Source organism: Clupea harengus, chromosome 3, assembly GCF_900700415.2.
Source record: "Clupea harengus chromosome 3, Ch_v2.0.2, whole genome shotgun sequence".
Taxonomy (NCBI): Eukaryota; Metazoa; Chordata; class Actinopteri; order Clupeiformes; family Clupeidae; genus Clupea; species Clupea harengus.
Genome location: NC_045154.1, coordinates 27,336,321 through 27,350,018, shown reverse-complemented (window position 1 = coordinate 27,350,018; position 13,698 = coordinate 27,336,321). Strand labels below are relative to the sequence as shown.

The window sequence follows — 13,698 nt, the reverse complement described above, 5'->3', positions numbered from 1 at the left end:
ATGTTGGAACTCAAAAAGCAACAGACATCTGCAAAATATTAGTATCTTAAATGAGGTGGTGCATGGTCCCTTTAACACCATTGTCCACTCTCCCGGAGGTTTCCAGGGCAGTTGATAGATTTAACTCAATTAAGTCAAGGCCACAGAAATAATTGATTTCACACGCATAGTGAAAGGGGCCAACATTGGCCCTGTTTTAGCATAGATGTTTACCATGAGGGCAATGGCAAAGAGAAATCCAATATCCATTTAGCTTTGAAGATGTGCTATGGATTTGACAAAATAGCCAAATAGCACCATGCTAGCCAAATTCACAAATTAACAGGGGAAATCGAAGTTACTTACCCATGTGCACCCTCTTTTTCTAATATTATAAAGATATCCTCTGATGGAAATATTCAAAGGCGCTAATTACAACAAGATTATTTTACACCATATCCTATCTTGTTTACCACCAGTCACTAAGTTTGTTTTGGTGTTTATCCGAGCTCTGTAGCATATGGAGCCATCTGAGGATAAAAGGCTCATCTCAGACAAACTGGATTCACATAGAGCCATATCGTTTTTTGCCAGTCTAATGCAGAGAGCATGGGCTTGTTTTGACTTTTTAACATGTTATCAAGTACTATATTAGCTCCATTTTGATTGTCAAGGATAGCAACCTTGGTTCCCTCCCCTTTGAAACCTTTTGAAATTAAACAACATGCACCAAAAAAGGCAAGGAGAGGAAAAAAAAAGCCACCATCAAGAGATTATTTGGGCTGGAATCTGCGTTCGCTAATAATCCATGCACATGCAGACTCATTTGAGCACATTTGATAGGAGGGACACAGCTTTACTGTCTGACTGGAATCATGCTGTTCTTAAGTGAACCAGGCCATTCCAAAGAGGTCATAACCAGCTTGGCTCTGTCATACTCTTTTCTGTTGAATCTATAACTCAATTGTGATGTCCACTTCAGGAACAAAACCATTACCTAAAGGAAAACTAGGAAGCGGCCTATACAATACACATGAAAGATTCCCACACATATGGCTGTGTGACAGATCAAATTTGATCTAGAAAATCCAAAGCAAGAAAACCCATATTTAGAGTACATTGAATGGCCAGTTTCATGCCTTAGCCTTGGTTTCATACATGTTATGTCCACTAGTGTGCATTATTCAGTGCATGTTGAATGGTCTTGCCTGTTCCTACTCTTATGTTGTACCTTCATGCATTCTCAGTGCATCTTTATAGTTATGGTGGGATTCACAGTGCATGGTTTACAGTAGGTGTGCAGGCTATAAACATCGCGTCTGGTTTAGTTTCATCTTTTTGTGTTTGGAGGTGTGAGAGGAACCCAATCTGTGACGTTGACCTGGTCTAGTGCATCATCTCTGAGCATTTGAACTGGCTCCAGTTCTTAGGCCTCAAGCAAACCTTGGGTTTGTATAGGGCTTCAACTGCTCTAAAGCAGTATCTGGAGAAACTTGTGCTTTTGCTTTCAGGTGATCAGACATTTCAGCATGTTTTCCATCCTCAAAGTCACAAAAGACATTTCAGATGATACATGATTCTTGTGGTGTTGTGACATTTGCCACCAAATTCAGTTTGGTTTCTAATATTAGACTGGCACCGTATGCCTTTGTCTTCTAAGGATATCCCCTTATTACAGTCTAATGGCTGGGTGTTTCTATTTGTGTCTGCCTGAGGGTTCTGCTAATCCCTAGGGAGATCCTGATAGTGCCATAATCCAGCACCCTGCCAAGACCTGCTGAGCTCTTCTTACAACAGACACTAGATACCAAGCATCCAGTGTTTTTTAAGGCCAGCGCCATGGCCTCATAAGGCTGGAGATCTTTCTCTGCACCATACTAAGCTTTGTTGTGCTCAATACCTCCTGTTTACTACTTACTACTACCAGTGAACTTCACATTGATGATTCTTCTCCAGACTGAGTTTTGTTTTTGCAGGTGTCTTGTATATAGACTTCACGGGAAACTAAAAAGATCCTCCAGTGTAATCGTGTTCTTCAGCTAACTAGTGGCTGGACACTACTCACACTGCTTTGATGTGATTTTATGATAAAATGAAGTTACTTTGTGTGTATTTCATGATCCCTTTGAAGAACTGGAAAACAGTACTTTGTACATACATACATACATACATACTTACAGAATTTGAGTTGCATGGAAACTTTAGATGCCCTTTGTGGTATTAATATGCCATTAGAATGGATATACAAGCTTTTAAGCTTTTTACCTAAAAGAATATATTAAGATGTAACCCCTTTGTAAATTCTGATTAGTAACTAATTTAATTACATATTTTTTCTCAGTAACTGTAATGAAATACAATTCTAATTTCCAATTTAATTATGTAACTATTTGACATGTAACTAGTTACTTCCCAACCCTGCGTGTCATTATATGATGCTTCAGTTTTAAGGCAAATGCAAAAAAGGCCTGTACCACAATGGCCCGTACCACAATGGCCTGTACCACAATGGCCTGTACCACAATGGCCTGTACCACAATGGCCTGTACCACACATCATACTCACATTTTCAAACTTTCAAACCGCCCAACTAATGCCTTGACACATACACCACACACATGTCTTGTAAAACTCCTCTATCTATTTTTTCTCTTCATTCATTTTTTAGGGTTCAGGTGTGGGCCAATATTTTTGCTGATCGACTAACTGCCCTTGCATCAAAATACTCCGGAGCACATCTCTTGCAAAAGGTAAGCTGAGCTTAAAAAGTCCATTAAACAAAAATCAGCCAACAGTTATTTAAACAGTTAAGATGACACCATATAAATCATGAAACTAAACTTGAAGACCAAATTGCTGCTTTGTGTGATTGTTGATCTTGAAGATGAGATGGGCAGTATTTGTAAGTTTCCGCCTTCCCATAAATACTGAAAGCGCTTAATGTTAAAAAAAGCAAAATGTCCAACTCACTCCCTTCTCCACCCTGCTCCCCCCACCCCCCATTAAACACACTGAGGAATGTTTGTCATTTGGTACAAAACAGGGATTTGGGTGTTCTGGACACAGAACGTAGTACACGTTGCCCTAAATATTTATGACAATCCGTCGTGACACCTGTGAGGTTAGAGGGAGAGTGGGCTTGATGATGAGACAGTGAGAGGGGGGAAAGTGACCTCCAACAAGTTACACCTTTCTTTTATACTATTGTCAATGATCAGAAGGAGTCTGTCAATGTGAGTGAGTGTGTGCGTGAGTGTGTGTGCGTGAGTGTGTGTGTGTGTGTGTGTGTGTGTGTGTGTAAGCATGTGTGAGTATATCTCAGTGGGCAACCCCCCCCCCCCCCCCCCCCCAACACACACACACACACAAACAGGCAGACATGTACGCACATATACCCATTGATGGAGTGAGAGAGAAGCCAGTTTATTGTTTATTCTCCCTCTGCCTGTTGCTTCGAATTGGTCCAAGCACTTCTTCACTGTCATTTCTCATATTTGCGTCCAGTGAGTCTTTAGTAGGTCATTGTAGTAGGCCTACTCTGTAAGTAAGTCTTATGGCGTTGAATGACGTTCTGATGTTGAAGCTCACCAGAAGAGTTAGTTGCGTCTGTGCCATTACCTTTAGGCTTTTTTGAAAACGATTCAAATCAGTTTAGTTGTTTAAAGCCTGTCCCTTTATTCATTTTTGAGCTATTGTCCACACATTGGTAGGCTACAACTTCATTAATAGGCTAATTTGAAGGAAATTGATACAATTAAGGGTTCACCTTTCAAGTACGACCGTACACCTGCAGGCGCCACTGTCTGTTTGTAGTGTTTACTTTGGCAAAACTCTATTCATATCACCTTGTCATGCTTTGGGATTCTAATTTTGAATGCACCATTTTCATCCATCACTGTAAAATGGTGGTTGTACGATGTATCACATAATACAGCTCCCAATGTTTCCCCCCAACAGCTGAACATTCTAGACTTAACCGTGTTTTGACATTAAGAAATTGCCATAAGGTAGACAGTATTAGTATCCACTGAAAGACCAGCCATAAACTAAATTTGGTAAAGGGAGAAGACAAACCTGCGTCTTTTTAGATAACTAGATTGAAATGATTTTTTTCTTTAACGAATGTCAACACACTCTCTACCTATTTTGGTGATATTTGCATCCAAGTGAAAGTCTTGCCTTGAAGTGGAACATGAACATGAAGTGGACACCTTACCCTAACAGGATTGTGTTACTTTAGTTGTACAAACAATGGCTTTTACTGAACCTCGGGTTACCTTGAGATTGTGGTTACTTGGATTAATTGGGTTTGGTGATTCAATTAATCCAGGGATTAACAAAATACACTGTATGAATGCCAACATTATCTCCACCCTCACTTTCTGTAGTAAAATACGTCTTTCATATCAAAATTACACAACACTGCTGTCTGGCTGTTTACCACAAACAGTTAGGTTAGGTTACCTTCACCAAGGCCAGATAGAAAATCGCTGTGGATTACATTAAGGATTTGTGTGATAATGTCAATGACAGATGAATCATGAATGAGCTCAGAAAACATTGAAAAAAGTATTTGAAATAATTTCCCCCCGTAGAAACTTAAAGATGTGGAGCCCATCCTCAAAATTGAAGATGTGGATGGAAGGGAACTTGTTAAGGAGTTCTCTGACGAGATTGAAAGAATGTTGGGAAGTAAAATGAAATCCGTTAAGGTAAGTATTTTCCCAGCTTTCTGTTCTCAAGTAACAATTCTCTCAGAAAATTGTTCTCATTGAACTTGCCTGATGCAAATTGATTCATTAATTGGTTCATGATAATAGAGGACCAACAACATTCATGCATTGAGTGTCAACGTGGAATGATGTATGCGATTGTAGGTCAACACAAGGTTTAAGAACATTAAGTAAATAGTTGTAGTAGGAACACACGTGCTGACAATGTGTGTAGTTTACTTGTCATGTGTATGGCTTTTGATAACAGTGTCTGCTGGTGAAAGCAGATTTGAAAAGCAAATGTAGGTTCTGTTGTGGGGTCCATTGAGTTACATCTAACTGAATTATTTTGGTCCAACTGATTGATCAGAATGTTGAGCAGGGAAAAGATAAATCTTTCATGTTAATCCCGTGTTCATTTATACTTAAACCAAACCAAATGATGAACTGAAATTCTTATTCACTTTTTTTCATCAAATATCATGTAGATATCATGTATCTCTTCAATCAGAGATACCAGGTGTGTTGTGCTGCAACAGCCAACATACTTACTAACTACTATACTAAATGATGTGTCCACAAAGAATGGCAGCCAACATACTTACTAACTAGTATACTAAATGATGTGTCCACAGAGGTTGGCAGATACTGCCGAAGATTCAGATTTCTACCATGATTATAATGCAACATTAGAGGTCTGTATTTTTTTTTTGTCTTTTCAAAGCAAGATTTTCATGATACCAATGTGACTAAAGTATACTTGTACTTGTAGGATACTGTATTTCATTGGTCTTGAACAATAATTCTACTTACTTTCCCTACAGTTTGATTACTACAATGCAATGCTTGTAAACTCAATGGATGACGAGGGAAACTTCATGGATCTAGGTGGCGAATTTCCATTGGAGGAAAATGAACATTTCAACAAAATGCCTGTCAATACTTTACAGAGTGACGTCCAAGTGCCCACCAATGTCTACAATAAAGGTATGATCATATGAATTTACCCTTTATTTTAAAGAACATTAAGTTATGACCTCTCTGAAACACAAGCCATATACGTTAAGGTATTAATTTACAAATCATGTCACCACCATCTTCATGGCCAAGCAATTCATAGGTTTCGCTGGCTTAATTTGGCTGATGGTGTATCTTTTCAAAATATACTGCCCTCATGACAGTTTGTGTAAGTTAAGTGAAAAAAGAAATGTAGAAATCCATGCAATGTCATAGGAACTTCATCTTGTCAAGTGTAACTGCTGTACTTGATCGTCGTGGAGACGCTGTGGAGCCTCAGTGTTTCTAGTGATGCTTGTGTCTTTTCTTGTTTAATCCTACAGATCCTAACATCCTTAATGGTGTGTACATGTCAGAGGCCCTGAACGATATCTTTATTAACAATTTCCAAAAAGATCCCACACTCACATGGCAGTTCTTCGGAAGTTCAACTGGTTTCTTCAGACTCTATCCAGGTACAGAGATGACTATCACTTAAGGAATATCTGCTCTGAAACCCCTAAATGTTTTCACATGACTGAAGGGGATTGAAGGAGATTTACTACTTAACCTGAGAAAGGTTGAACTTGGCTGTGGTGGTCCTGTAAAATTAAACTTTAGTTTTAAAAGAAATATCCCCAGACTTTATCACAGTACTGGTGTAAATAGTTTACTATAGCTATATGTCAAAACAGCCTGCAGTACCAAAGGTAAGGCTAAGACATTAAGGCATTACTCTTAGCTCTTAGGGTCATGTTTTGTGTTCAATTTCAATATCACTTGTGATATGCAATCAAACACTGCATTTCTTTCCTCCTTCCGAAGGCATCAGATGGACACCTGATGCTAATGGTGTGGTGTCTTTTGACTGCAGGAACAGAAACTGGTGAGACTAAAACCACTCGTTCAATGTGTAGCTTTCATGTGACCCTAGAACACCATGGCTGTGGAAAGAGAATAACATAAGCTGATGCCATTAACTGAGTTACTGGGCAGGTGACACGTAGCTGACCTGAACACAGCAAGTTTGTATCTGGCCTAGGACGCTGTAGCAGCTTACGTCCATGGATTGCATCCAAATGCCTGGTTATAGATATAGCAACACAGTTCAGACATGATCCTGCAGAAAGACTTTAATCTCATCCTCAAGTGGTGAGCTGCTAAATAGCCAGGTCAGTAGGCCCCACATGGGCACCATATGTAGCTGTTTGTACTTGTAAGTGTCTAAAAGCTTATCAAGTAGCCATGTGCTGGCACTAATATTTCAACAAATACAGTATAAGCAATATTTTCTTTCCATATACATGTTCCAGAGACATGCTAATTGTATTTAGCAGATATGGAACATGCCATGCTCAAACAGACTTGAATGTAAAGATGATAGTGACTGGTTTGACCGAAAACGTCCCTATATAAATAGAAATTAAGGTATTACTGTTAAATAGTTTTTTTTTTTTGTATTGGTAAAGGACACCCATTTTTTAAGACTTTGCAGCTTCTTTGTTGTATAATATTCTAATGCAGTTGTATGTGTAATGACTGTTCCAGAGAGGCAGGCAAAGCCAGTTAGGTGTTCTGGCCAATGTACTACTATCCACATATTTGCGTAACTCTTTACTTTGTGAGCTTGATGTTGTTGAAGGGTAAAAGTTTGCTATACAGGGTGAACCCAGAGGATTTGTAATAAAAAATTGCAATCACTATTTCATGTTGCGTTACTGTAAAGCCACTCACAGAGATCTTCTTTCGTTGTCACTGGCATTTGGTAGGTACATTCAGGCTGCCACCTCACCAAAGGACATCATCATTGTTGTTGATATCAGTGGAAGTATGAAAGGCCTGAAACTGACCATTGCCAAACACACCATCAACACCATCCTGGACACACTTGGTGAAAACGATTTTGTCAATGTCATTGCTGTAAGGCTCTCCAACAATATTCTTATATGCACTGAGAGGAACCATGAGGCATAGTGTGCTATACAATAGACTGCACTCTTGACATAATACTTGACAAGCCTAATTACTTTTCTTTTCTTCTCCCGTGGGATGTACATGTACTAATTTAATTAAAACTAGATGTAGCCGTGTTCGTCATGAATATGCCAAGTTCATGTAGAAAAATAGAATGAATCCGACATTAACATGTTTCAAGATGTTGAACAATAAAATGTATAGAAAAGCACCGGATGCTGTGGTAGAGTAGTGCATTTTTGAATCAGTACATTTATTCTGAAACTCTTTTTGATTGTTAGTGAAAATATGAAACGCTCATATGAATGTTTTATACATGTTTGTATTTTTTTGTTTTATTCTTTGACCCCCACTCATGTGGCCATGAAATCTCACTCTAATGGCGATAACCATCTCCCTCTGCAGTACACAGATTACGTGCGGTACGTGGAGCCCTGTTTCAGAGGCACCCTGGTGCAGGCTGACTTGGACAATCGCGAGGTAAGTCGATTATCCGCTTCATTTAAGCTGAGGTCCCCTAAGCCAGCGAGATCAAACAACGCAGCTCACAGTCTAAAAGGTACACACCCTGCTGCCCAAACCACTTTCCATCCTAACCCCATGCAGGGCACTCCCAATTTCAGTTAAGCACAGCTGCCCAATGTGTTACCTACAGATGCCATTTGTGGATGTGTCCAACATGGAATACTGCTCTTCTCCTGGATTTTGATGTTGAAGCTTTGTACATTGCAGTGGATATTAGTCGCTCAGCATTCACAAGTGACTGAGTAGGCACCAATTGGAAGGTTGGGTGGGATCACTCAAACATATGTGTTATAGACATGCTCACCAATGTTCATACGTGAGTGTATAAGAAGATCTATGTATGAATAGGTCAGTATCCTGTTGACGTGTTTGTATCTGTGGTCGCCATGCCTGTCAATCTTTGTGTAGGTCAGTGTGCCACTGGCCTCTCAGCCTTGTGAATGAGGCTTAGTCCAGTCTCCATGGTGGCCCTGATGGGTTTAACTGGAGGCAGAGCTGGTAATGATATCCTGACCTTAAGATAAGGAGCATCTGCTTGCCACAGATCCTCTGAGACATCCAGAAAGCTTCAGAGCACCAATGTGGATGAATTTCCCAGAAGTGCTTCTTGAATCTATTCGTCACAATCATTTATATGCGTTCTACTGCCAAACCAGATGTGTTAGCACACTAGCTATCCTTTGTCAGTTAAATAGTGCTTTTGTTGGAGTTAGACAAGACAAGGCTGTTGCTAGTTAGCTCGCTAGTATTAGACAAAAAAAAACTCCATAATGCCTCTTTCAATACCAACACCTTAAATAATGTAATTCAACAAGGTTCTGTAGATGATCATTTTCATAAACAGATGCAAGTTGTCCTGTTATCATCAGGTTAGCTGATTAGCAATATGTTGTACATTGTGAGTTATTTTTGTGCACTCAACTGAGTAATGTGCTTACAGCACCACAGCCATAGGTTGTATCTCCATGGTGGTCTCTCATGCTAATAGTACCAGTAGTAATAAAAGGCTTATGCTGAATGAGTAATGGTCTGCTTGTTGATGCAGGCTATGTAGAAAGTCTGACACTGAAATCAGTTCATGTTTCCCTGCTGCCTATGGTGATTTGGTAGTGTGTGCAGGAGTGGTTTTGTTTACTGTCTGCTCATTGATGAAAAATAATCAGATCAAATAATCAGTAGTCCGAAGATCACTACCAGATTATCTAATCTCACCCATTTTCCCCATTCTTTCTACAGCATTTCAAATTACTTGTGAATGAACTGCATGTGAAGGGTGAGGGGAAAGTAAAGAAGGCCATGAAGGAGTCATTCAAAGTCCTGAATGACGTAAGCAAACTTTCCTTTTTTTCTCTCTCTCTCTCTCTCCCACACACACACACATACGCACACACGCACACACGCACGCGCACACGCGCACACACACACACACACACACACACACACACACACACACACACACACACACACACACACACACACACACACACACACACGCACACACACACACACACACACACACATTCTGCCGCCAACAAAGCTGTCATTCCCTGTGTGATCCTTCCTCTTCCCAGGCCTCAGCAAATGGCCAGGGCAGCCTCTGCAACCAGGCTATCATGCTGATCACAGATGGAGCCATGGAGGACTTCCAGACTGTGTTTGAGGAGTTCAACTGGCCTGAGAAGAAGGTTAAGATAACACATTTACTATTCACTGTCCTGAATTAAATATCATGTGCTGAAGGAAACCAAGCTTTTCGACATAGGTTAAAGGTCAGCATGATCAGTATAGTGCCAAACATCCAAAGCCAACTGGATGAAGCCCAAATGAATAACTACAGAGTTTAAGATGACTTCATCATGTATGTCTTAAATGGGAGCTCCTGGCTTAATCAGGGAATCTAATTCAGTCTTGTCTCTTTCTTTGTGTGTTTGCTTGTCTTTGTATGAATATATGTTTGTGGGTGAGAGTTGTATACATCCAAGCAGACATCCACGAATGTATATGACAGATGGATGAAAACCACAGTAGCTCACACCTAAAGAATCCTGCTTTCAATGTTGGAATCCAACAGTTCCACCTTATGCCATGTAAATCAGGGGGTTTTGATTATAACCGCTCGTGTCCTAAGAAAGGCAAGGTCAAGCCAGTTGTTATTGAATGATGACGCTAACTGTCACCCAGCTGTGCCTTTTAGAAGTAATGGGGTGAAAGGATCTTGTCTTGAGTGATAGTGGTTCTAGCCTTAAAATACGGTCATCCAAGTAGTACGTGTGATGGAGTTGGACTCGTGTATGTACTATGCTGTACACCCTGTATGCCTCCTACTTGGGTGAGATTATAGACGCTGCTTTCCAGCACACCCATAAGGCTCTTATTTGAGGGATGGCATTTTATCCACCACTGCGGAGAAGCCTGACAGCTTAAAAAGATTTTAAGCCTCATCTTTATCACACAAATACATAACCTTTTTGACGTTCAGTTCATGTCCAGAACCAACCAAAAATCCTTTTTTACTCCGTTGTTATGGAAATAAATAAAACCATCACCTGAAAGACACAGTGAATAAAAGGCTAATCGGTTCTAAAAGAAAAAGAAGAAAATACACTTTTTTGTAACATCTGAATGACTTCTCCACAATATAGTCAGTGATTCTGGTCGACATTAGCTGTCAACTAAAAGCCCAGTAGCAAAACAAGTTTCCCCTCCTGGGCCAAAGCTTCCTCGGCAAGACTTTAAAATGTCTTCTATCAATGTTTTCTATTTATTTTTATTTCAGTAACCTCTATTTGTTCTGCATTTCAATGCACAGATGCACAGAAAACCACTCATATGTCATTTCACCAACATGAGCCTACTTCATGACTACAACATGAGCCTACTTCATGACAACTGCATCTTTTGCACCTGCAGGAGTACTGTGACAGTCAGCTTTTTATTTCAGGTCCGGGTCTTTACTTACCTTATTGGACGTGATATGACTTTTTCTGGTAATGTCAAATGGATAGCTTGCAACAACAAAGGTAAGACATGTCTACTTATTTTCACAGGTCATTGTTTATCCATCTGCTGTACAGTAAGATTTTGACCCATTTTTTGTGTCTAAATATGGCAGGTTACTACACTCACATCAATACGCTGGCTGACGTGCAGGAGAATGTGAATGAATACTTACATGTGCTGAGTCGACCCATGGTCATAGATCATGACCATGACATCATCTGGACAGAGGCTTACATGGACACTGTGGTGAGCAGGCTCACCTGTTATAAATGTTCGCCTAATACCTAAGAGATGGCTACTTTTCACACAGCCCCAGTCCTTGTTCATTCTTCATGTTTCACTGGCAACATTTCATGTTCACATTTCTGCTTTGTCCATTTCTCATCTTGACAGCTCCCTAACACAGCGGAGGTAAATCTTATAATCAGGCTCCTATAATGTGCTTAGTTCTAGCATAATTTCCCCTCAGGTTGTCTTGGGAAATTACTGACCTGCATGATAAAGTCCACTCTGTTGCACCAGAGTGGTAGACTTGTAGTTGTGTAGCGCCCTCTAGTGTCACATACCTGTAATGATAGTAGCTCTCCGTAGAGGCTTTGCCCTTGAGGATCACACCAGTGATCACACTAGTCTCTCTAATTAGACAGACCCTTTAGTTGAGGTCATTTTTATTTCAGCAAATTCATTTCCTAGTGTCTGTGGGTCATTTTCAAGCTAACTAAATGTCTGTCTCTTAGCTATTCAACACCATGGCTCACAGTTTACTGCTAATGACATCTGTGGCCATGCCTGTGTTCAGCAAGAAGAAGGAGACGGTCAGTATGCCTCTTGTGCTTTTGGGCTTGATGCTGGACTCTCAGTGGGAGTTGTATTATGTACTGATTATATCTGTCTGTTTCCTACCAGCTGTCCCATGGAATTCTCTTGGGTGTGGTGGGAACTGATGTTCCTCTATTAGAAGTGATGAAGTTGGCCCCTCGATATAAGGTCAGTTTTGTTAAACGGTGCTCTATTATATTTTTGTTTTTTATTATATTATCTCTTGATTATCAGATTTGATTAGGTGCATCCTGATATTTGATATATCATCCAGAGTAAAGCGAAGCCTTAAATGTGTGATCAGGGTGTAGCGGTGGAAAAAACATAGGCTCCATTGTCTTGTTGTATGAGCTTGAAATGTGTATTTTGTCCTTGCTTCTGCTTTAGCTGGGCGCTCATGGCTACGCCTTTCTCATCACTAACAATGGTTACATCTTGGCACACCCAGACCTACGGCCTTTGGTAAGCACCTACATGCCTGCAGTAACAGCTTCACGTATTCATAAGGCTTGTGTTAACACACTTTATCGGGTGTTGATTTATTGTCGATTTATTGCCAGGATTACATTTGGCTCTGAAAACTCTTTTGCTTTGTGAGCACTTTAGACGTAGCCTTGCAGTTCTTCCTGCGTGCGCTGGGTGTCCTCGCCTCTCACCAGCTGTGTTTCTCTCACAACCCCCCTCCTTGCCCATCAAAACCCTCTCACCCACAGTACATAGATGAGAAGAAGAGGCTGAAACCCAAACCCAACTATAACAGTGTAGACCTGTCTGAGGCCGAATGGGAGGACACAGAGGAGTTTGTAAGACACACACACACACACACACACACACCCAAACACACATTCAGGGAGACGTACATGCACTCACACCTTACAGACATCCACTCACACTTGTTTTGGTTGTGTCTGTGTGTTACCTGCACAGCTAAGAACATCGATGGTGAAAGGAGAAACCGGTACTCTGACATTAGATGCGCGAGCGTCAGTGGACAATAGAGTAAGTGAACCCAACTCTGAAGTTTGGAAAAAGTCACAACCTTTTAAATCATTCCTCATATGTATGGATACATGTTTGGCTGCAACCAACATCAGTTATAAATTGAGCTAAAATCCCTGTTTGGCCATTCTTTTTTTTTAAATCCTAATTTATTTGTCTCACCATAGAAACGGCCCTTGTTCCTGAAAAATGATTATTTCTACACGGTCATTGATGACACTCCATTCAGGTACAATGAGACATAGGTCCCAACACTTCTATTACTAAACACTACCAACACATTTAGTACTTTTAAGGTAGTGTCATGACAAGTGTGTCTTTTTTTGTCATTATATATATATATATATATATATATATATATATACATAACATTATGATTGTGTTTCCAGTTTTGGTATGGTGCTGACCCGGGGCCATGGCGAGTACATATTCTATGGGAATGTGTCTGTGGAAGAAGGTAATTGGTTCTTTACATTCAGCTGCCCTGTATCCTGTTGTTTTTGTGCTGATTCTTATTTTTGATTATTCTTCATGATTATTACTATCCCTCATTGTTCTTTTGTAAAAGTGTCTGAGGAGTAAAATCTGGCATGACGATTGGGAAAGAAAAGTGTTAAGGCGCCTTTCCACTATAGGAACTCGTGGGACTGTGTGGCTTGTGGCTTGAATGTTTACGGGGACGGGCGGCCCGCTG

The 13,698-nt window shown here is 40.3% G+C and overlaps 1 protein-coding gene across 3 annotated transcripts in view; it reads left to right on the top strand.

Annotated features, from left to right (window-relative positions):
- The window catches only part of cacna2d4b (calcium channel, voltage-dependent, alpha 2/delta subunit 4b), a 31,915-nt gene that overhangs the window by 826 nt on the left and 17,391 nt on the right, over positions 1 to 13,698 (top strand). For 2 of the 3 annotated variants that reach the window (XM_031565223.2, XM_031565220.2), the window contains exons 2-21: positions 2,648 to 2,729; positions 4,575 to 4,691; positions 5,327 to 5,386; positions 5,516 to 5,678; positions 6,032 to 6,163; positions 6,513 to 6,573; positions 7,457 to 7,607; positions 8,067 to 8,141; positions 9,423 to 9,512; positions 9,758 to 9,871; positions 11,128 to 11,206; positions 11,299 to 11,432; positions 11,580 to 11,597; positions 11,924 to 12,001; positions 12,093 to 12,173; positions 12,393 to 12,467; positions 12,719 to 12,808; positions 12,933 to 13,004; positions 13,172 to 13,233; positions 13,394 to 13,461. In XM_031565223.2, the coding sequence (XP_031421083.1) occupies positions 2,648 to 2,729; positions 4,575 to 4,691; positions 5,327 to 5,386; positions 5,516 to 5,678; positions 6,032 to 6,163; positions 6,513 to 6,573; positions 7,457 to 7,607; positions 8,067 to 8,141; positions 9,423 to 9,512; positions 9,758 to 9,871; positions 11,128 to 11,206; positions 11,299 to 11,432; positions 11,580 to 11,597; positions 11,924 to 12,001; positions 12,093 to 12,173; positions 12,393 to 12,467; positions 12,719 to 12,808; positions 12,933 to 13,004; positions 13,172 to 13,233; positions 13,394 to 13,461 (1,802 nt within the window). The remainder of the gene's footprint in view (positions 1 to 2,647; positions 2,730 to 4,574; positions 4,692 to 5,326; positions 5,387 to 5,515; positions 5,679 to 6,031; positions 6,164 to 6,512; positions 6,574 to 7,456; positions 7,608 to 8,066; positions 8,142 to 9,422; positions 9,513 to 9,757; positions 9,872 to 11,127; positions 11,207 to 11,298; positions 11,433 to 11,579; positions 11,598 to 11,923; positions 12,002 to 12,092; positions 12,174 to 12,392; positions 12,468 to 12,718; positions 12,809 to 12,932; positions 13,005 to 13,171; positions 13,234 to 13,393; positions 13,462 to 13,698) is intronic. The other variant, XM_031565221.2, reaches the window with a different exon arrangement.